The sequence below is a fragment of the Lagopus leucura genome, unplaced genomic scaffold (assembly GCF_019238085.1).
Source record: "Lagopus leucura isolate 7727_CA_CO unplaced genomic scaffold, USGS_WTPT01 Super-Scaffold_1, whole genome shotgun sequence".
Classification (NCBI taxonomy): Eukaryota; Metazoa; Chordata; class Aves; order Galliformes; family Phasianidae; genus Lagopus; species Lagopus leucura.
Window position 1 is genome coordinate 9,770,402 of NW_024962250.1, and position 21,738 is coordinate 9,792,139.

At 44.4% G+C, this 21,738-nt stretch overlaps 1 protein-coding gene across 4 annotated transcripts in view; it reads right to left on the bottom strand.

Moving 5' to 3' along the window:
• The window catches only part of RGS6 (regulator of G protein signaling 6), a 232,904-nt gene that overhangs the window by 13,785 nt on the left and 197,381 nt on the right, over nt 1-21,738 (bottom strand). For all 4 annotated transcript variants that reach the window (XM_042876246.1, XM_042876030.1, XM_042876180.1 and 1 more), the window contains exons 15-16: nt 18,857-19,043; nt 6,487-6,576 (exon numbers count right to left, since the gene is read on the bottom strand). In XM_042876246.1, coding sequence (XP_042732180.1) covers nt 6,487-6,576; nt 18,857-19,043 — 277 coding nt within the window. The remainder of the gene's footprint in view (nt 1-6,486; nt 6,577-18,856; nt 19,044-21,738) is intronic.

Below are 21,738 nucleotides of genomic sequence, written 5' to 3' on the forward strand. Positions count from 1 at the left end.
AGCAGCAAAATATAAGGAAGCAGCAAGGGGAAAAAATTGTAAAAAAAATTGTAAAAAGCAGAAATCAATGTTTGCAACAGCAAACATGAGAAACCAAAACCCCTTACAGAATGAGAAACATCAGTACTTCTGCTCTTGGAGAATGTCACCTTTCCTCCCGTGAGTTTTTTGAATGGATCAAACAGCATCTGTGCATTGCTGTGTCTCACAGCTATTGGTATTGATTTCATGTTCATTGAATTTTCCTTCTGTAGCTGTTTGAGCTGGGACCTCTGATTCTGGTTAACATCTGCCAAACAGCTGATTGGAGACTGCTGTCTACTTACTTCAAGAGATGAAAAAACACAGCAACTTTTACAACATTAAAAAACAGTGTGTGAGTGAATACAGTGCTGGAAGGAAATCCTATCGAACTCATTGCCGGGGAACTATGTACTCCTCTACTTATCCAGAGGACACAAGCAGATTTCCAGTACGGTTGGCTACGTCAAGACATGAGACAGCCTTCACATGTCAATGCAAGGCCATGTAAAGACACAAGCCAATTTGGGGCACTGGCATTTTTCTATCTGAGTCCAGAACTATTGATATGCAAGAAGACATTCAACCTCACTGCAAGAAGACAAGTGTATGTATCATGGCTCTGTTAATGCATCCATGAGAACTCTGCTCACCGTTACATTTCAATTCATTTGACAACAAGGAGATCTAACTGTCATTAAAAAGGAACTAAATAATTTATTGTCATGTATGTTGGCATATCTAGTAGAAAAAAATTGTTATGGAGCTGAGAAAAAACTCAATAATACGAAGCAAAGCTCACTACAGTCAGAAAACTGTGAGCATTGGTGATTTCCAGGAGAGAAATAATTTCAGTATGGTGAGTCGGTGAAATGGAGATAATGAGATGGAAGTAAAATGGCAGTGAAGGGGATAAGAAGCTGCTTTTAAGAGAAAGCCACAGCAATGAAGGTGCACAATACTGCACTGGAAATAAGCATTGCACTGGAGCTCCTCATCAGATGATGTATTAAAATGTTGGAGAGTGGCAGCTCATTACACCTTGCCTCTGAGATCTAAAGCAAGGGATGGGTGGGAAGGGAACAACAAGAAGAACAACAGCAAAATAGGGTGAGGGGGTCCCCTGGGAAGAACTTCCACAGAGACCTCTGACAGTGAGTTAGAAGAAATGCCAGCGGGAAACACATTTTCAGCAATGCTCTTACTGTGATCAAGCTCAGCTTTTCTCATAGATGCATCACATTTGGGCTGCTCCATGTTGTGGCCATGGTGCTGTGAGGATAGGGACATCAGTTCTCATCCTATGTGACAGATATCACCTCAGCCAGTGTTGAGAACAGAGCCAAGGCACACATCAGGTGACAAGACAGGCCCTGTGGCTGATGGGGAAGCAGGGACATACCCTGGCTGCCACCAGGACAAATCCACAATTTCACCCAGAGAAATAAACACCTTGACAAAAGACAGTGCTCTGCTAGGCTCCATGGAGCAAGGTACTTGGAGTCTGCAGCATCACATTGCTACAGGCTGGAAAACTGGCCGTTTAAGCTGAAGCACTGGAATGCACTGGTGACAAAGGAGATCAAGCTGATGAACCTGGTCTGCACAGTCTCCCTGTACCTACTGCCAAAATGCAGTGTCTTTGTTCTTGCTTCAAGCACAGTGATGCAGCTTCTGGCCTTGAACAAATGCAGGTTGGTGGTCTCCAAGGATGCTGAGCACCTCACTGTGTGCCAAGAGCTCATCTAGCACAGGTCACTGTATGTGAGGCCATTTTCCTACCGTAGCTGAGGACATTGTGGGGAAGCAGGCACAGGTCACCCCAAAGCACAGATGTGCCCCACAGAAATGCCTTGCAAGCACAGGCTGCAGCAACGCCGCGCCTTGGCATGGGGACAGGAGGCTGGGACCAGCTGAGTGGAACAATCATTCCCATAGCATCCAGCTCTGAGTCAAAGTGTGACATTCTCTAATAAAATAAAAAGCAGCTGAGGCTGGCTGGCTACAGAGCGATGAGCTGGCACGAGTAGATTTCCTGGCAGTGAACAAGGGTGCTGGTGCATGGCTCCCCAGCTTCCCCTGCCTGCATCCCACCAGCAAAGGAAAGGAATAATAAACAAAAAATAATGAAAAAAAAAAAACAATCAAGAAAAGAGACAGGCATTTCTGTATCCCGTGAACACATCTTGGGTCCAGCCCAGAAAGTGCTGGATGAGTCTATGGACTACAGAGGTACAGCACAACGGCAGCATTTGCACAAACACACACCGCTACTGCAAAGTGCCACATGCACAAGCCAGGTCAGGCAGTCCTTGTAGGTGCAGAAAGGAAGGGAGCTATCCTTGCCGTAAACACAGCAGCTAACAACAAAGGACATGAGTATTTGGATAAAGTGTGAAACCATCACCCCTGCTGTAGATGAACACGTCAAGCCAGGTGGGTGCTGAAAAACAGATCTTGTCAATTAGCCATTCACTAATTATTGACAATTTCCTCTGAGTTTTTCTTTTTCCACAATTATTTATCTAACCATCCTGATTTTAAGTTCCTTTGTGTGGATTCTGCTGGCATAGAATTGCGTAAGTAGAAAATCTTACGAAAACCAGCTGACACTAATTATTAAAAGTAATTAGGAGAAAATTGCTTAGCATCTTTATAGCATTCAAGCCAGTCCTGCCACTGAATCACACTGGTCATATGCACCCTGATGGGACCAAGCAAGGATGGCATCTGCAGTGGGAAGCAATACAGAGAATTGGGACAGAGGCTCCAGATAAAAGCAATGCTTCAAAAAGCGTACGGTAAAAAGGCAGCCTGCCCTTCCTGGCATGAAGCTCTGAGCCACCACCTTGCTGACATTTTTGCCAGGGACTTGAAAAGGAATCAGAAAATGCATTCAAAAGCTCAGTCCTCTGAACTGCAGGTCTGCAAAATTCCTTCCTTCCCTCCCAGGATTCATTTTGTTGGCTACTGAAGGAGAAAACCATGTGTTGCAGAGGGATGCTGCTGCACGAAAATGAAGGGTAGTCACTTCCCTGACTTCAGCTCAGGAAAAGGCTAGAAGCATCTCCCCAGCTTCTCAGGCAGCCATTTGTAACTGTCCAATGGGAAAAAGCAAGAGCCACGGACAACGCTACCATATGACTGAAAAAGTACTTTGCATCTTTTTGTTCTGAACACAGCCAGCTCACCTTTTGGTGCCCGCTGATGAGGGCAGTCCTGCACAAAACCCTGCAACACCAGTCTGCGCCTGCCGTGGTGCAGAGCTCATTCCTGCAGCTCTGCAGCCCCTGTGGGACACTCCCGTGCCTGTGGGAAGCCACCACATGCCCGACAGGAACATGGGAGCTGTAGCAGTTCGGCCACCGGTCAAGCTGGCAGTCAGGTGGAAACGCCCACCAGAATCACTGCTTCACCTTCTTTTCGTGCACAGTAATGGAAAGCACCTTGAGGTCTTTCCTGCTCCTTTCACAGAATCAACCAAGTTGGAAAAGACCTTCAAGATCGTGAGGCCTCGCAATCAGCCCCATGCCCTCTGTCTTGCTCACTATGAAGCCAGCATGGAGATGGTGAATGGGGGCCAGGCCAGGCCCTCAGCTCTTTCTCCTCCCCAGTGTGCTACTTCCAATCAAAACCATGCCAGAGGCTGACCTCCTGCTCCCTGCTGAGCTCCATGAATCTGCAGGATGGAGGCCAATAGTATTGTGGTTTTAATAATGACATTGTGAAGAACAGAGGGGAAAAAAAATCCAAAACAAAATAACAAACAATGTATGCCTGGTTTGTATGCAGCCTATGTCCTCCACTACCACGCATCAGTTGTGCAGTGTATCTCAGTCCTGGCCTGGAACTTCTCTCATATCTCTCCCTTTCATTACTGCACTCTCAGAGCAGGGAGTGGAAGCTCACATGTGTGTGGTTATTGTACAATGTGGAACTTATAATGCCTTCCAAACTCCAAATCCCAGCATCCCAACAATGTCACGCATCTTTTGAGGCACTAAGGAAGCCTTGAGATGTTTCCACTGAGCAGGTAGCTCTTATTCTTACATTTGACAGAGAATAGAATATGAAGCAGAGTAAAGCTGAACTTTCTTTTCCTCCCAAGACCACACAAGAATGTAAATGGGGGGAACTAAAGGATACACATGGATTTTGTGGTTCCCAGTCCTGTGCTTTAGCCACACAGCAGTCTTTTCCCTTGTCCTGCCATCTCAGCTTACCACGACCCAGTGCTGCAGGGCTGAAAATGCCATAAGACATAAACACACCCGTGAAATATTCATGCGTGAATATAAGCCATAGGCATTCATGTACTCTGTGCATACAACTCTCTTCGCCCAAGTCCAGTTGGAACAGTGCTGTTCTTCCAAAAAAATGTATTTTCTTTAATGTAAGTAATATTGGTATTGTATAGAGGCAGCATTAGGACACTGTCTGGTGGATAAGACATATTCATGCTCCTGACAGACATACCTCATCAAGCCTTTAACAACTGCAGTGAATTTCTGCTCACATCAGTAAAGCCAGGACTTTGTGTGGAGGCTCTAAACCAAATCCTCCACCCATGCAGGCTTCGACAGCTATGTTTCCTTCCTTCTGATTTCCAGATATTTACAGGAATTTTAAATGGACGCCTCTCAAACCTGCACCAAAAGCACTGACGCTCTTACCGTGCAGCTCAGTGCACAGAAACTTCATGTTCTTTCTGTCAGCATTTGTGTACCTATGCTGCCTTGGAAATGCTCACTCGCTCAACACAATGCAACATGATTGCTAAGAGCTAGGCAGATTCTGGAGTAACATCAATTCCCATCTTGCACAGTGTGAAGCAGGTGAGCAATGCATCTACACAGAACTACATACCACTGCCTTTTTTGCACCTATGTTTACTTGTGCACCCACAGCTCTTTCTAACAGAAACTTGATTCTTACTTTCACGGCTGTGTTAACATGACACCAAGGCCTGCTCCTCCAGCAGTTTGCGGGGGGGATGAGGATGTCATGCTGACACATCCAGGCCTTGATCTGACAGCAAACAAGGACTGCAGAAAAAAGCCTCTGGTTTGAATTGGCTCAGCTGGGAGGAGAAAACCCTTCTGCTTTGAAGCAGATGAACCCTCATGTGTTCAGCGGAGGGAGGATGGGAACGACATGCCAAAAGCTGATAGAGAAGAGGATGGCAAAGGTTTTTATGCTTTATGCTATCAGAGGACTTTGCATTGCACTTCCTTCTTTCCCCACCACCTCTGAACTCTAAGAAGACCTAACCTTTTCAAATATAAGCAGCGCTGCACAGTGCTGTCTCAAATCAGACATTCTGAAACAAAGGGCTGACTGCTGCCCTCCATTACCGGCCCCATGCCACCTGCCTGCAGTCCCAGGCATAGCGGACAGAGGGGTTTGTCTCCTTCTGTCACACTGCGCATGCTTTTAGGATACACAGTGACAATCAGGACAAAAATACCACTGGGATTTCATGGTATTGTGCCAGTGCAACATAATTTGGCAGCACACAGAGAATGCAGCAGAAAAACAACAGGGAAGATGGTAATGAGAAAACCCACGCTCAGGCTGTAGGAGCCAGTTTATGAGTGGTCCTGGAAGTCAAACAGAAGAGAGACATACAAATGTTAATATGCATGCACACGAACACACATGGACACACAGACTTACAGGAGTCAGGAGGTGCAGGAAGCATCTGAATACAGCTACTGGTGCAGAGAGCTGTAGATTACCTCCCAGCCCCTTGGAAAGGATGGGCATTTGGGCAGGAACTGCCACACACCAGGTAACCACTCCTTCATTACCTTGAACTGGGGGTTCCTGGCAGAAATGCCATGCTGGCAAAGCACATGTGGGTGCCAGCAATGCTAAAGAGCTCAAAATCAGCTGACCTGTAAAAAATGTGGCTGAAACCCTTAATTGTTGCATGGGTTGCAATTATTTCCTGTCTCCAAGGAAAAAAGAACTATCTTTTTCATGGCCAGAGCAAGGGAAAATGAGAATGGAAATCACTACAGGGCAGTCTACAGGTAAGGCATCCAAAGGAAAGATCACCTGGTGAGACTGAGGAGGTGAAAACCAGAATGGGTGAAATTTGCAAGACCAATTAATAGATTGATGAGTTCTACTTCTCATACAGACACCATCTACAGAAAAGGCAATGCAGTTTTAATTGCCTGCACTGCATTTGGGAGGCTGTTGTGCAAGACAAGCAAATTTCTGGGTGTTGTTTTTTGTTTTTGTTTTTTTGTCTTGGGCCATCCTACTTTCCCAAAAACATGTGTTGAGGTTGTGCATACGGATGCCATACTCTGTGTCCCTGGTGAAGAAAGCAAAAGTTCTCATTAAATAAAATGTTTTAAAAAAGGAAACAATATTTTCATTTTCACACTAGCAGCAAGCAGCAGGCGAGAATCAAGAGGTGCAAATAGATGCAAGCATGTCCTTTCCAACAGATACCTTCTTCTTTGCCAGCAATAAGTCCTGGTAAGCATTTGAACGGAGGAAGCGCGCATAGCTGTCACTCTTCATCAGCTTGTAAATGTGCTCCTGTGGGACAGGAGGAAATGAGAGACAGAGAATTGTTATCAAACCTCATTTAGACATCACAGAGATTTAAAACACAGTGAATTAGAAGGACGAGAGACTGATCAAAGTCCTAATTAAGTCTGCTATTATCGATTATGTGTGTTGTGCTGGCATACAGGAGGTCCATCCTGGGGCAGGACCCTGCTGTGCTTGGGGCTGCATAAACACAAAGCAAAAAGATGGCCCTCACCCCAAAGGCTGGCACATATTATTCAGTAATCAGTGTTATTCTATAATGACTACAGCTCTCAGAAATCCCCAGATCATGAGCAAGTGGCTAGCCAGGCTGAAACTACTGAGATGTCTCAGGAAAGAAGAAATAAATGCCAGAATTTGTCCCATGGATTAGGTTTCATTGTACTACTCATAGATACTTGCACTATCACCCCACCCTCTCATTATAGTTCATGAAAGGGAACCTATACTTGAACACATTTCATTTCCACTTAAACAGATGCCTAGAACAAACCAACCTATTCACACCCTGAAAAAGCCTTTATGTCTGACTGACTACTCATTAAATTTATTAAGCAAATGCACACATTTTCATTGTATGTATAAAGTTATGTCACATGAGTCCCATCCACAGGATTCTTTGACTCCTATTGAGTCAAACTGCTGGTATTAGTTTGCTTGGAGTACATCCCCTACCTATGTGCATCTTCAGATTTACAAAAGAGTGTTCCACTGCAGCAGAACTTACTCTTTTCCATTGCCTTGCTTAGTTTTACTTACTGAAGAAAATTCCTTAATTCTGTCAGCTCTTCTCCTAATTGTCTAATTTTCCTTTGATTTGTAAATGGATATTATCCCAAACATCAAGAAAATCATATCAAAATAATTTGACCCAATAAGAACTGAGATTACATTAAAGGAATTCAAAAGAAAAACAGGCACCCTAGACATTTATCTTAGAATTTGCCTATGGAAGCGTTCTTACAGAGTTAATGAACAGTTTTATCTACACTGATTTATACAACGCAAAATATTTTCTCCTGCCCTACAGCCATTGCAGTTGAAATTTCAGAACAAGCAACCCAGACACAAGTCACAGAGTTTATTTCACAGTGTTAACGAGCCAAGCAAAATTCCCTTATCTTCACCATCACAGCCAATCAGAGATGACCTGTCTGTATAGAGAACTGCCTCATTCAGCTTTCTTGTGCTATTCAGTGCATAGTTCTAAGAGGGGCATAACTACCACTGGTTTTTACTGAGATGCACAATAAAATGCACCCTTTGAGCTACAACCTGGCGTGGAACACTTTTTACCAGTTAATTTCATTTCCACAGTTGCTTTCAGACCTGTCAAACCCTTACTTGTGTGGCATTATCTATCTGAAGTACAGCACAAGATGTTGCAATAGAAATGGTCATATACAGTCATCTAGCAAGCATGACCCCTTCTCACTGCAGGAAAAAAACAGAAGCGAGGGCACAGCTCCATGCTGATCACCTATGGCACTGCCAAGGATTTCCCATCCAGCTGTGGGACACTCCTTTTTACTCAGGGCAGAACAATCCACGCATGATCTGAGCTGAGGACAGGGAAAATAATGCACGTCATGGGTATGGTCACTGGCAAGTTTGTATTTCTCTGGAATGAATTATGATTTTCAGCATGAAATCACTCTCAAACCCCTCAATAGAAACAATTCAATAGGAATAGAAATAGAAATTAACTTGAGTTAATTTAAATCAACCACATGGCAACCAGTTCAGCCATACTGTTATCTCTTAAATTCTCAGAAGGAGACTCTATCTCCTACTAATACATCCTTCATAATTAAGTGGAGAAAAATAACCCTAACTGTATATCTAGAAGACTTTTCCTTCTTCCCCATAATTGTGGGGCAGCTGATGAGTACCTGGGGCAGGCACTCTGCAGCCCATCAGCAGCAACAGGTCAGAGGGGTCTCTCAGAACCTCTCTCTTGCTGTGATCATCCCCCAGTGCACCCGTAAGGCAGGATGCTGGAGGGAACAGTGCTGAGCTGGGAAGGAAGGGGCCGCAAGGCTGAAGGCACAGCAGTGGGCAACAGAACACTTTGGTTGACATTTTGATAGACAGCTAATTAAATTGTTGACTACCTTTGGATTCCAAATGGTTTCTTAAATGGTCAGATAACAGGGTCTGCTCTGAAAGGCAAAGATAACATTTTTGGAAATCAGTGTTCAATTTTCATTGCCACACAAGCAGATCACATTAGCTGCTTGCACATAAAAGAAGAACAAAGCAGAGCAGAAACTGCTGGCTATACAACCCTCCAGCATGCCGGCAACAACTATCAGTCTTGCTCATGTCAAGATGACTTCAGGTATTTGACCTTAAAACAGCATAAACTCAATATCTGACTGCTGAAAGGGGAAAAAATTACTTTGACCCTGAAATGAAATAGACCACAAGCCGATGTCTTAGCTAAGGCCAGTCTCTGAAGAAGAGGACTACAGCACACTCATCCCCACTGCCACCCTGGGTAGGTAGCTGGTGTGCAGGATTTTCTCTCCTTTTCACATCCTGGAATCACTGAGCAGCAACCCCACTACCTTTCAGCCGTTCACCAGCGACACAATCAAAGAGGGAATTCTTAGGCTTTGAATGCTAATGAAGAAAGAAGGCTGGGCATAGGGAAAGGGAGGGACATGCTTCAGATGCAAACTTTACAGCTTAATTGCAAGAATTCAAAGGGCTTGCTTTGAAGAAGTACTGGAGGCACAAATGATGCACTGATCATTTATTTTATAGCGCTTCACTTTTGAAGCACCTAGAGAAAATCTGAGCCAGCTGCTCAGGTCAGCAAAGACTGCCTTCCAATTTGCAACAGTCCAGGACAGCTTACATAGCTGCAGCTAACTCCCTGCTGAGACTGCACCACAAAGCTTCCTGTAGAACTGTGGCTGCAGTCCACATTCTGCTCAGTTACACAACAAACCTAGCTGCAGGACAGGAAATGCTGGTGCCTGGGACATTTGCTCTGATCCTTAGCCTAGTCCATTCTTTGCCACCAAGCTGTTTGCTGCTATACCTTCTGCAATCTGCAACGTTCTAGGGAGAATTTATAGCTAGCATTTAGCAGCTCCTAATTTCTTAAATAAATTGAAAGCTACTTGAGGTTGAGCAACTGAGCATAATCTTTTGAGGCAGCCTGAGCAACGGGCATATTAGCAGAGGTGCGTGCACAGATTTAGCTGCCCTGTGCAACATGTGCAAATTGGCTTGTTCCCTTGCATCACAGATTTTTAGCTCACCTGGGATCATTGCAACCCGCTGGTCTCTCACTTTCTAATTTACTGAGCAGCTGCTTTCATTCCTTAACACGTGGTAGAGAGGGAGCATAACTTCACCAAAGACTGCGGCCAGCATCTTCAGTGGTGCACCTGACACACATGCTCCAGGACATACCTGAGGCTGCTGGCAATAAACTCAAGCCCTCTTATCCTCATACTAAGAGAACTTTGCATTTTATAAACTTGCTTTTTGCAATGGAATGAGCTCATTATTACTGACTCCCTGATTACACAAAGCAAATTCACTATTTGTCTGATTTTTAACAATTCCCTCACAGGACTCCTGCAAACAGAGTGGGCTTACTGCTGACCATCCTCAGTTGTGCTCCTGCAGTCCTGAGCCAAGACGCCATCCCTCTTGCTACTACCATTGCATGACAAACAATAAATTTCAAAGGGTAAAAGGCTCTCACTTTTGTGAATTAGCGAACAAAGGAACCAGACGCGTAAACCACAGAAAATTCCTCTTCTATGGTGTTACATGTAACCTCAGCTTCAGCAGAAGCGTAGGGAAATAAATGCTGATAAGCTCCAGCATCTTTTGGCTTGTTTCCATTTACAAGCCCTATCTCTGGAAGGAGATGAAAGACAAGCTCTGTAAATTTTCTTGACAAAAGGGGAATGGGAAAAAAATAGAAGAAAGTGCAATCCAGACGGGAATGTGGGAGGTGGCTGAGATAGCAGAAACACCTCAAAGCTGCCCTTGCTTCAAACCAATGTGCTGACACGTGACCGGGGCCCTCTTCCCCCACAGGCAAAGCACAGCAACCCTGAGGAGAGTGCGTAGCAGCCGAGCAGGACCTTGGGAAGTATGTGGGAAAAAACCAAATGACAGAAAAATAACAAAGCAAACTTGCTTGCACAGAGCACCTGGTAGGCCTCTGGAAGCCTGTTATCTGTTGAGAACATTTATTTTCAGCAGAATATCTTGGTTCTTTTCTCTGAAATATGCATGTGATAAAATAGCCGTGTAGGTAGTTAAACACAGCCATTGCTAGTCTCACCTCTTAGCCATTGTGATATTTTGTGACAGGTCTGAAGCAGGTTTTGCAGTTGTGAAGGCCAAGCACAATTTTCTCATGACCTCTGAATACCAGCTTGATTCCAGCGAGCCCTTAAACTTTAACTTGCTGAGGGAAAGTTTTCTCTGCTTGTGCCTGAGCACAGTTGTTCACTTGGGTGGTGAGGAGGATGAGGGGGAAATACCTGATTCTTTGCTCGCCTCAAGCCCAGGCTTCCCACTAAGCACACTTGTAACCCATACTGGGTTTTTACATCATATAGACACTTAAGATAGCCAGACAGCTGTTGAGAGTCACCTGAGCCCCAGTGCTCCACTTTGCCATTCACAAACAGGTTGGGAGCCGCTTGCTGTAGCTATCCCACTTGCAGCCCTTCACCCTGCCACCAAGACCTGGCATTATAATAAGGCATTTACAGACACCTTTTTATGCGGCAAGCAGGCAAACGCAGCAGCTGCCCCTGGAGCCAGCTCAAGGGATATGTGCAGCATGTCAGACAAATCCATTTGAACACAAGCCCCAAAGCAATATAAAGCAGCAGAGAAAACAACTAAATAAACAACAGCAAACCATCACGAATGTTCTACCTTTGCACTGGGGGAGACTGTTCTGCAGATTCACGCATGAGAGAGCAGAGCCTTATTGAACGCCTCGTGGCCTTCACTGGAAGGGATGACAGAGGCCAGCTGAGGCCCTGTCAGGGGTCTGCATCCCAAAGGGATGTCCCCAACTGCACAAAGAGGGTAGAGGAAGGAGAAAACAGAATGATGCATTCTGAGCATGCAACGAGCAACTGCTGCACCTTGAATTGGGCACAGGAAGCCATAGCATCTGCTGGCAGACATAGTGAAGATGAGGCATGCAAAAGACCTTCACCCCTCAATGAGCCCAACTGATAACATCAGTGTGGGAAGGAGGAGGGGAAACATGGGGTTTTCAACCCAATTCTCTTTCACGTTTCCAAATCCCTGCTCATTCAAGTCCCTGCACATAGCACTGTGTCATTCCCAATGACAGTGTGCTGCCTTTTTGATCAACCAGCCCACATTAACCAGTGCTGCCCAGCAGCACTGCCACCCAGCTGCTGCTAGAGTGCTAGGCTTGCCTGATTGATAGTTTAGAAAAGAAATGTTTCAGGTTGGTGAGTGACACTTAAGGGTCTTGGCCTGAGTATGAATTGCTCTGGAAAATTTGAGCAATATCTTTTTGGCCTCTCTAAAGTTATTTAAGTGACAAAATAATTTACACCCACAGTTTATCTGGTGTATTTTCTTCACACTCAACCAAGTTGTTTTTACTACTTCAGAAAAAAAAGATGAATAATTATACTACAACATAGACTAACCTCCTTGCTAATCTAAAAAGCATAAAACCTCTTTTCAGACCCCAAATGAAAGTACACCAGGCACAGCAGCGTAAAAGAGCATTAGCAGGAGAAATCACTGTAAGCAATGAGAGCTCATTTTGAGTAATACACAGAAATCCTTTGTTTAGCCCTGTAGATACAAAGTTAGAAGCCGAATGTAAATCTTTTGTGAGAAAGTGCATTGATAAAAGTAACACATCAATTTAGCCTCGGCTCCTCTGTAAATGGATGAGACAACTGGTTTGCCTCATACCTTCAGAGGTACAGAAGGGCTGTTGGGGCTGGGGCAGACGCACTGCAGAAGGCAGAGCCCTGCCAAGCACCGTGCAGTTTAGGGGTCAGCTTGGTACTGCAGGAGGATTTAGTCCTAAATATAGCAAGGGCTATCCAGAGAGACCAGAATGGGCTGCTGGGAGTCTAACACTGTGTGAGCAGCTTTAGGTTTTGAAACAATGATCATGGTTAAGAGGCTGATTCCCACAATGTGGGCCAAATCCTGGCTACTGGCAAAAAGCCCAAGTGAACAGGTTTTGCCTGGGAGGAGGGGGACAATCTCATGCAACATTTGGAAGACTGGTATCTCTTCTCCAAACAGTACAGTACCTAGGAGACACAGCAATAAATATGGCTTTTTGTGCTTCTTCTACATGCTGCAGTACAGCCATGAGACAAAACTACTCAACTTTTTGACCAAGATCTTTGCAAGGCTGCCTGTAGCTTTTTCTTTCTTCATTTTCTAGGGAAAATCCTGCCAAAAAGCTGAGTTCCACTCTTGGAAGGAACATGCAGCATCCTTGCCACAGCAGAAATTAAACTGGGGCAATCTATGTCCCCTAGGGGACAGTGACAGCAGAACGCAGCCATATAGAAGCAAGCAGCATCCAGCTTCTGAGTAAAGGTGGTGATGCTGAGGTAGGTAGGACTGATCTTGCTTGGATGCTGACACAGGGAATACATCCTGGATACAAAAACTGCCTTCCAGGTCTCGTAAGCCTTTTGGCTGCACTTCTATGTCCCCTTGGGCAAGCCTTTAAGTGACTGAGCTCAAACTCTTCAAGTCCATGCTACAAATACTTATCAAAAACTTATATCTGTTTGCAGATTAATGCAATTCAGACAGCACAAGAACAACATTCATACCTGCTGTGGTCTGCATTGCTGATAAATCTCCCAACAGATTGTTATTATTTTTAATTAGAAAGATGAACTCTTCAAGAAATAGCAAGCCTTAGAACAATTAGACTGCAGTGTTCCTGCAGTATGTGGACTAGGCAGGTGTGGAAATGACTTATCTTTAAGACTGCTCATCCACTGTCCACAAGAGGTGGACTTACGGAGTCCTGGCTGCTCAGGAGGAGAGGGATGCATTTGCAAGCTTTTTGGTCACTGCCTGGGAGAAACAGAATAGTGTCAAGTATGCCCTGACTTTCACATGAGCAGGAAAGGCTCCTGCTTTGCAAGAAATGGTTGTTTCTTGCAACCCAGATGCACAGCGCTGGCACAGAGGTCCCAGAGAACCAGCCTGAGTGTTAAATTCAATTTTCAAGCAAGCCAGAGGCTTTCCCATGCCATCCATTCAAAGGTATTTTTTAGAGTTAGGAGATGGTAAAGACAAATGTCTGGTAAAGACAGAAGTTGCTTGTTCAGACATTCTGTCATAGAACATGACTATTAAAGCACAAATTAAAAAGCCAAAGATTAAAAAAAGAAAAAAAAAAAAAGTACTTTCAGATGTGTAGCATGTACATACATTTAGGATAAAGTCTCAGGAAAGTTGTAACACTTACTATCTTACTATCTGCTCTTACTTTGACCTCTGCTTCAAGTCTTTCATTTCCTGCTTTGTGCAGCATCAGACACACCAGCATAACCCTCCACGATCACTTTCCTATTTTTGTTGCAGGCATCTAATTGCTCTTCTGGGTGCATTTGCGGGACTCTTGGTTTTAGATTCAGTTTAGATGTAAGCTGTTCTGGGAAATCCACAGGGAAGGAACTTGCATTTTTGTTTGTACGTGTAACAAATACTCAGCAACAGTGAGATTTCTGGTGAAGGCTGCATCTACTGAAGAGCACGACAAGGGAAGATCTTCCCCTTCATCCCCACAGAATCAGAGCCAAAAGGGGAGAAGAAAATAAAGGCCAAATTCTTGTGAAGCTTCTACTTTTCATAGACAACATCAGGGTGCCAAAGGCCTGCAAGAGGACTGGGCACTGTGTGTGTATGTGCACGCACATGTTTTGTACATACCGCAAAGCAGTGCTTTCAAATCCTCATAGTGTGAGCTGAGCATTAGGGGCCTCTCGAACCACCCTTCAAGGCAGGGTGCCTGGGTCTGCTCCATGTCCTCTTCTGACTGCCCATACTGCCAACCAGAACTGCTTGGTTTTCTATCCCAAGTTACTATCCTTGACAGACATACAGGTAACTGGGGTGAGTAGGTGAAACGTAAAGAAAATAACACTAAGCTTTCCTCGAGTTCTTATGTGAGAGGTGATCCAGATGCATACAACAAATGATTATTTTCATGTTTTCCTTCCGTGCTGTGATTTAGCTCAACATCTACAAAAGGAGTTCTGTATGCTTGGTGAATAGGCACCATGAATATGCTGCTTTATATGCTTGCTTTCACATCCTCTGCATGCTTGAAAAAACAAAGTCAGTAAAAGAAAGGTCACCCCTTATTTTCCCTTCTTGGTAGAAAATGACATTCCATTTCCAAGAGATCCTTTCTCTCACACGGAGTTTTTTTTTTTAAATTCAGTACGGTCCCATCACCTTATGTCAACACTCACAGCTTCTTGGTGGCACCAGAATGAAAACTAAGGACTGACCACTGACAAATCCTGCAAGGGCTCAGCTGTCTGTTACCAGCACCGGCAGAGGAAAGCATGAACTGGGCCCAAGTCTGGGCCAGGTACATTTCTGGTTTGAACAGCACAGGGTTCGGCACTGTGATCTAATCTGCTCGAGAATTAGCTAAGGATCTGTATAGTACAGTCAAAATCCCTAACAGAACCCAGATTAGAACTGAATTTCCCTGAATCATCTTCACAGAAAAAACAGCAGCTAATAATTCAGGTAAAGGAACGTCATTCTAAAATTCTACTTCATTTATAGAAGAAGAAAAATAAACAAAGCAAGCAGAAAAGTAATAGCAAAGACAACTACATGGCTCACCTTATCCTAGTGTGCCTGGCTCTGAAGCTTACCAACAAATGCCCCTACAAGCAAACATCAATATTGGGCAACACAATACATCCTTACAGTACTAGCTCACAATGCCAAGGTCTATGGGATCGATGGGACTGGGGCAGGGGGTGAAGACTTTCTGAGAGTAGAAAGACATCTCTAGAGAGGGGAGGTGATGCTTGATGTGAAGGAAAAACTGCTAAAAATATATGTTGTGCAGAGTAGCCAGAATTGTCATACAACTTTTGAGTTCTCATGTTAGACAAATTAGTTTGGCTGTCAGCAGCGTCATCAGCCAAAAGAGGCCATTTGGAAGGACCAATGACTACTCTCCAAAGCTGGCTGTGCCTGCCTCATATTGCAGGGCCCCAAAGGGGTTGTTCTGTGATGCTGATAACTCCAGTGGGAGCACCGATCCCACTAAGTAGTTCGCTGTTTAAATGAACTGACCTTTCCTTATGGTGCCCCATGTATTAAAAGCTGCTTCACTCCCAAGTGAAAATGGTTCAATAATTGTAATGTTTTACTCAGTGGACAGTTGTTTAAGAGCAGAAAATAATCAGCTCTGTTGGTAGGCTCTCCTCTGGAGGAGTCCAGCACCAAATCAACAGAAGGTGCTGCACGAGTGAGTTCTATCATCAGTAATAAACACACCCAAAGTCAGGTTAGATTATGAGCTCTTTGAGGATACTTAGAGCTAAGATTTTCAGTATCGTTTTTTTTTGAATGCAGAGACCATTTGTCTTCATACATTGAATGGCCTTGGGATGCAGAGGTTTCAAATGAGAGGCATGTTTGTCAGGAGCCCTCTTTCACCCTGTTTTCTTCTAGTTGTCTGACCAGATTTATCTCTACTGCCTTCTGTGTTGGCCTTGATGGTTGTACAGCATCTGGGAGAGCTCTCTGGGGCTGGAAGCCAAGGTTACACAAAGCACCACATCCCTGTAGACTGTTAAACACCTGATAAAAGATGATGCTTTGTTATCAACTCACGGCTATCAGACAGTCACTAGCCTGATGTGCACTGGGCTCTGCTGCACCTTCTCCCTCCCAATGCTTTACTTTTCAATGCTTTTTATACACAATCGACATTCTGGGGGTCTCCCAGGTCTGCCCACGGGCTAAAGTGCAACATCACTTTGTCATATTTTCCACCTCAGAAGCTGCAATTTCCTTTTCTCAGTCCAGCCAACCCTTTTCTTTCCTCATAGTCTTAGTGTCCCTGCATTGCAGGCATTCAAAGAATGTCCTGTTGAGTAAAGTAATTATTTTCTTGTCCCTTATTCACAAGGACATTTAAGTTATTTTCCTCCATGCTAAGCCTACACAGGACAGGACAACACTTATATTTCCTCTCCCACAGTGGACTGTTTTGACTACTTGCGTCTGGTTGAATCTGTAGGAATGTGGGATGTGTGTGAGCTCAACCTCCTGGTGCCAGCATGCCAAGATAAGGCAGCTGGGCTATTGCCTGCTGCAGGTCTGTGAGACAACCGAGTCCCCAAGGTGGCAATGTGTAGTAGGCGATGCAACAGCAATGCTGATGGCCGGAGATACCAGGAGGGTACCTGAGAGACTCAGGGGCACCTATGTGGGCTGCCATGAAGTGGAGGTGTGAACAGGAGTGGTCCCTCTCCAGGTGAGGCAGTATCAGCCAATGTTGTGCCAGCTTCCAAAGGGGCACTAGGCATACTGGCAATATCTGGTTTATCTCTACTTCTTAGCTCTCTGTTCAGGCAGTCAGAAACAGCTAGCTTGGCCTTTGCAGAGCTACCAGAGCCCACCATGATGCACAAGAAGGTGACCAGGGTTCCCCATCACTATTGTGGCAGACTTTCTCTAAGATGACCATAGCTGGGCCTGAAAGCCTACTTCTGCCTAGTATTTCTGTTTCAGTGAACCAAAAGAGATGAGTTGAGGACAGCAGTAACATAAAAATTCTCTGAAATAAAATTAACCCAAGGAGCTAAAATTGCAGTCTAACTGCAAGAGCTCTGGCCTGATTTCATCAACTACCCTTTGAACGGCAATTACACTGTAAACTGATCGGTTCAAACCTAAATCCTCAGTGTTTTCTTCTGATTAAATTCTCATTGCCTAAACATCCATCTTATTCTCTGTTGTTCTACTTATCAATTGAATTAATTCCTCCATTTTTCACCTATCTTCTTTAGCCAGCATTTTACCATCATCTTTTTATTTTTTTTCAGGCAATGTAAATTTGCAGAAGTTCTAGTTCACTACAACTGCAAAGCAAAATAAAATACATTTTAGCTAGAATGTCTTTATACTGCACTGTTTCTCAGATTTAAAAAGAACATTTATGTTGTCTGATATTCACAGGGGATTGCCTTAAGACTTTGCGTACATTCCTTCTACGTGGGCCCTAAGGAGCAGGATTGCATTCAGGAAAATACAGTATTTGATGCTGGTTTGAAAAATTCATTGCCTAACCTTGTATAAGTGGTCCTCAACATCTCCCCTGAGATGAAAATATTTTGTTAGCAGAGTATTTTGAAGAACTGCCCTTGAACGCCAATTTAAAGAAAATACAAGAACAAGGGTTCTTTTCATTTGTTGTTGATTTTACTACACGCTCTTGATAAAAATGATTTTAAGGAGAATATATTTTAATTGTGTCCCTGTTAATATTTGCAAAAAGATTCATTCTTCCTTTTTCCTTTTTCAGCCTTTATAAAATGACATTTTCACTTTTTCAGAAGGTTATGCTGTTTTATCCTAGCTCGCAATGTTTTTTTTTCACAGATTATCTATTTTCCTAAAGGCATTTTCTGTATATAGTTTATCAGTAAAATTTCCCTGATAAATACAGGGCCCCTAGGAGGGAAGGATTATGCTCACTGCATTGCTTACTGTCCTAACGTTATCCTCAGGCACTGTCTGCGAGACAAGTTTCTAGTTGTGTTTGAGGAGATGCTGTGTTTGGGGTTTGGTTGGGAAGATGTAATTAGCTATAAATGAATAAATGATAGAGCAAGTGTATTAATAACAATTTTTATAGGATATCAGCCATTCTGAAAATGTGACAGACTGTTGACAGGGGGTACAGAGAGCCCAACTGAACTTTATGGCACTCTTTCATCTTTGCTTTCTCTGAGACTTGGCTACAGCTTGCTGTGCCTTGCAGACTTGTAAATTTCAGAACATTTGTTCCCAGAGGAGCATTAGCCTGTAATAGCTGATAGATTCAAAGAAAATATCATTTGCCCAGCTTGAATAGATACCCTCAAAGTCACTTCCAACCGTGCCTCTCTCCTTTTTCTTACAAGTGAGCAGTGACAATGTGATAGTAGAATATCATGGTAAAACTGAAAGTTTTATTAGCAGTAGTTCCATAAAATCAAAAACAAACCTGTGCATCTTCATATGTGTATCTCCCTGGGTCTTTGACGTTTTGGCTTGTTTTCTCATAGCTGTGGGAATCCAGGTTGATAGCACTCTGGGCCCCAGGAGCTAGAAACTCTTGCCAGATTTCCTCCACTCTGGTGGTCACGTCCTGTAGAGGTTGTTTTTTGAGATCTTGGACAGCCAACCAAAATCTGTAGTGGGCAAAAATAAAAATGGGAGAGACTTATTAAGATAAGAGGAGATAAGATGTTATTTTTAGATAAGATTTTGTTGATAAGCCTGGGAAGAGTCCCAAATGGCAGCTGAATTTGCAGAAGGCTCTCCATTTAGCATGACTTTGGGGGAAGGTGTGATATACTTTACACTAAACCATTACAATGTGGTTAAGATCAGAAAAGTGACTTTAAAAAGCGAAACATCCTTATTCAAACCATCTCAGCAGACGTGTGACATTAGGCAAGCAAGCAGGAAACCTCAAGAGCCCATGCAGCTGGAAGAGGAACATGAACTGCTTTCCACCACCCGCTGCAATCCGCTGGTAATTTCTGCCTGCAGGATCTGTTGTCTGTAGAAGATGCAAAATGCAGAACAACAAACTTAATATTCATATCATTTCCATGGTGAAGTTGTGGCACCGGCATTTAGAAAAGTCTTTTCTTTTTTTCTTTTTATTTTTGAGACTTGCAAACTGACCATTATTCAGACGGATGCCATGAGAAGGGATGAATACAGAACCCAGTTATGCCCATGCCATTGTGCTCTGCAGGGAGAGCCAAGGTCAGTGCTTGGTCAGGGCAGCTGAAAGAGCTTGCACAATACTGAAAATCATGTGTCCCTCGCTTTTAATTATGGAAGACTACCAAATAAATGAATTGAACTTTATCTGAAAGACTCATTTCCCATCTCAAATTATTAATTGGTGCCTTGCCTATTAGCACTAAAGCAAAAGCTCCCTCATGTTGGGAGGAAGATGAGGCAGTCTATTCTAAAGCAAAACCCTGCGGGCAGCAAGGGAGGATGGAGAAGCCAGCAGTCTCTGTGACTCCTGCGCTGCTTTGGCCCCTGGGCTAGCTATCAGCAGGGTTTCCTGGTGCTGCCACAGAAACAAGAGGGGATCATCATCAAAGGAGGCTGCCAATCCATTTAGCCTTGTCCCATACTTGCAGTAGAGGAAATGGGCCTGTTTGGGAAAAAATAATTGAAAATTTTTAATTGCAAATGTGATGGTAACTTGCAAGTGCAGAAAAGGCATGAAGAAGAAATATGCTAATCAACCCAGAGTAGCTGGGACATTTTAAGATGAATACTTGCCTAGACAGGAAATGTTCCGTCCTGAGAACCTGGGAGCTGGGCTGGGAGCAGGCACAGTGTGAAGTGACAGTTTGCCAGCACAGGAGCACCATCCATTCTAATAATCATTTGGCTCAGTCTGAAAACCACCCAACCAAACCAACCTGACGCTAACAAGCTCTTCCTACTGCAAGCAACTGCGAATTCATGCCCAAGGCAGAATGGCCTCTTCAAGGCAAAGGGGGTTTTTGCCTTGGTGGAAATTTCAAAGTAGTTCATTTGAGCTCATATCTGAAAGTCACAGAACATCAAAGAGAGGTACCCAGCCCCACAGCCATGACTCCCAGGCAAATTATCTGCTATGAGAACCCATCCTTAATTCAGCGCATAAGTTGGGCTTCATATGGCATTTCTAGAACACTTATAAGGCAGCAGCAGAGCCTTCTGCTCAGGAAGGGTGAAGACACACAAAGGCTACCTTGAATTTTATAGCTCTTGAGCAAACACACTCCCTGAGTCAGTCCTGCAAATGCTGGAGCACAAGCTGGTCCCAGGCCTATGAACAGCCAGTAGGAGATCCTGCATTCCCTCCTCCTTCCCCCGGGAGCTGACCCATGGCAGTCACCTTGTGTGGGGCAAGAGGGAAATGTCCACCCATGTTGTCCCCAGTCATCCCAAGGAGAGCAGGAGCAGCACAGAACTGCTTACACTGGGGGGGAGGCAGCCCCGATTGTAGGTTCTCTGCCCTTTACAAAACAGAATGTTAGATCTGGAGAAGGCTGATAATACGGTGTCCTAAACTAGTGTCAGAGACATAAAGCATTCTAGCCTCATCCAGCATGTAATTAACTTGCTGTCACTTGTGGGAGATATCCTGTAATTGTGCTTTATCCCATGCAGACTCCTCATGGCACAGGGAGCTCCTGGAGCTCCAGATGCCTGCTCGGCCCCTATGGGGTGCTGTGGGCAGCTTGCAGATGCCCTCAGCAAAAACGCTGCTGGGAAGCCCTGGGGCTGCTCCTGAGATATGGTGCAACACAAAAATGAATTTCAAAATTGAATCAGACACAAAATACAGATGATTAGAGGAGAGACTGTCAGCATGAAGATGGTGCTGTAACATCATCCCAGGGCAGGATGTGACACCCCTGGTTGGCAGCAAAGTTCTGGAGTGACTCTTGGTTTGAAACATGACCATGTTCCTCTCTTCTTGCCTCACAGCCCACCTTGCATCTTTCACCAGACAGCCTTGCTCTCATTTCCTTTCAACAAGATAAAACCATCAATTTAACAGCACAGCTGGGAGGGTAAGTGAAGGTACAAAATAAGCACGCATCATCACAGATGGGGGTGGGGGGTGGTGTTCACACTTCTGCATAGCTTTATGGCTGCCGTAAGCATGGGGTGGCTGAGGCCAGCAGAAAGCCGCCCTCAAAGAGACATGCTGGGACTGGTGGCTCAGCGAGGCCATGCGCTAGGGGCAAGCACAGCTCTGCTCCTTCACTGCTGCAGCATTCCTAGCCAGTGCTGAGCAGCAGGAATGGGAACAACACGCCCACTGCCCTGCTGCCTCCCCTGCTCTGTCCTCCCTCCTCC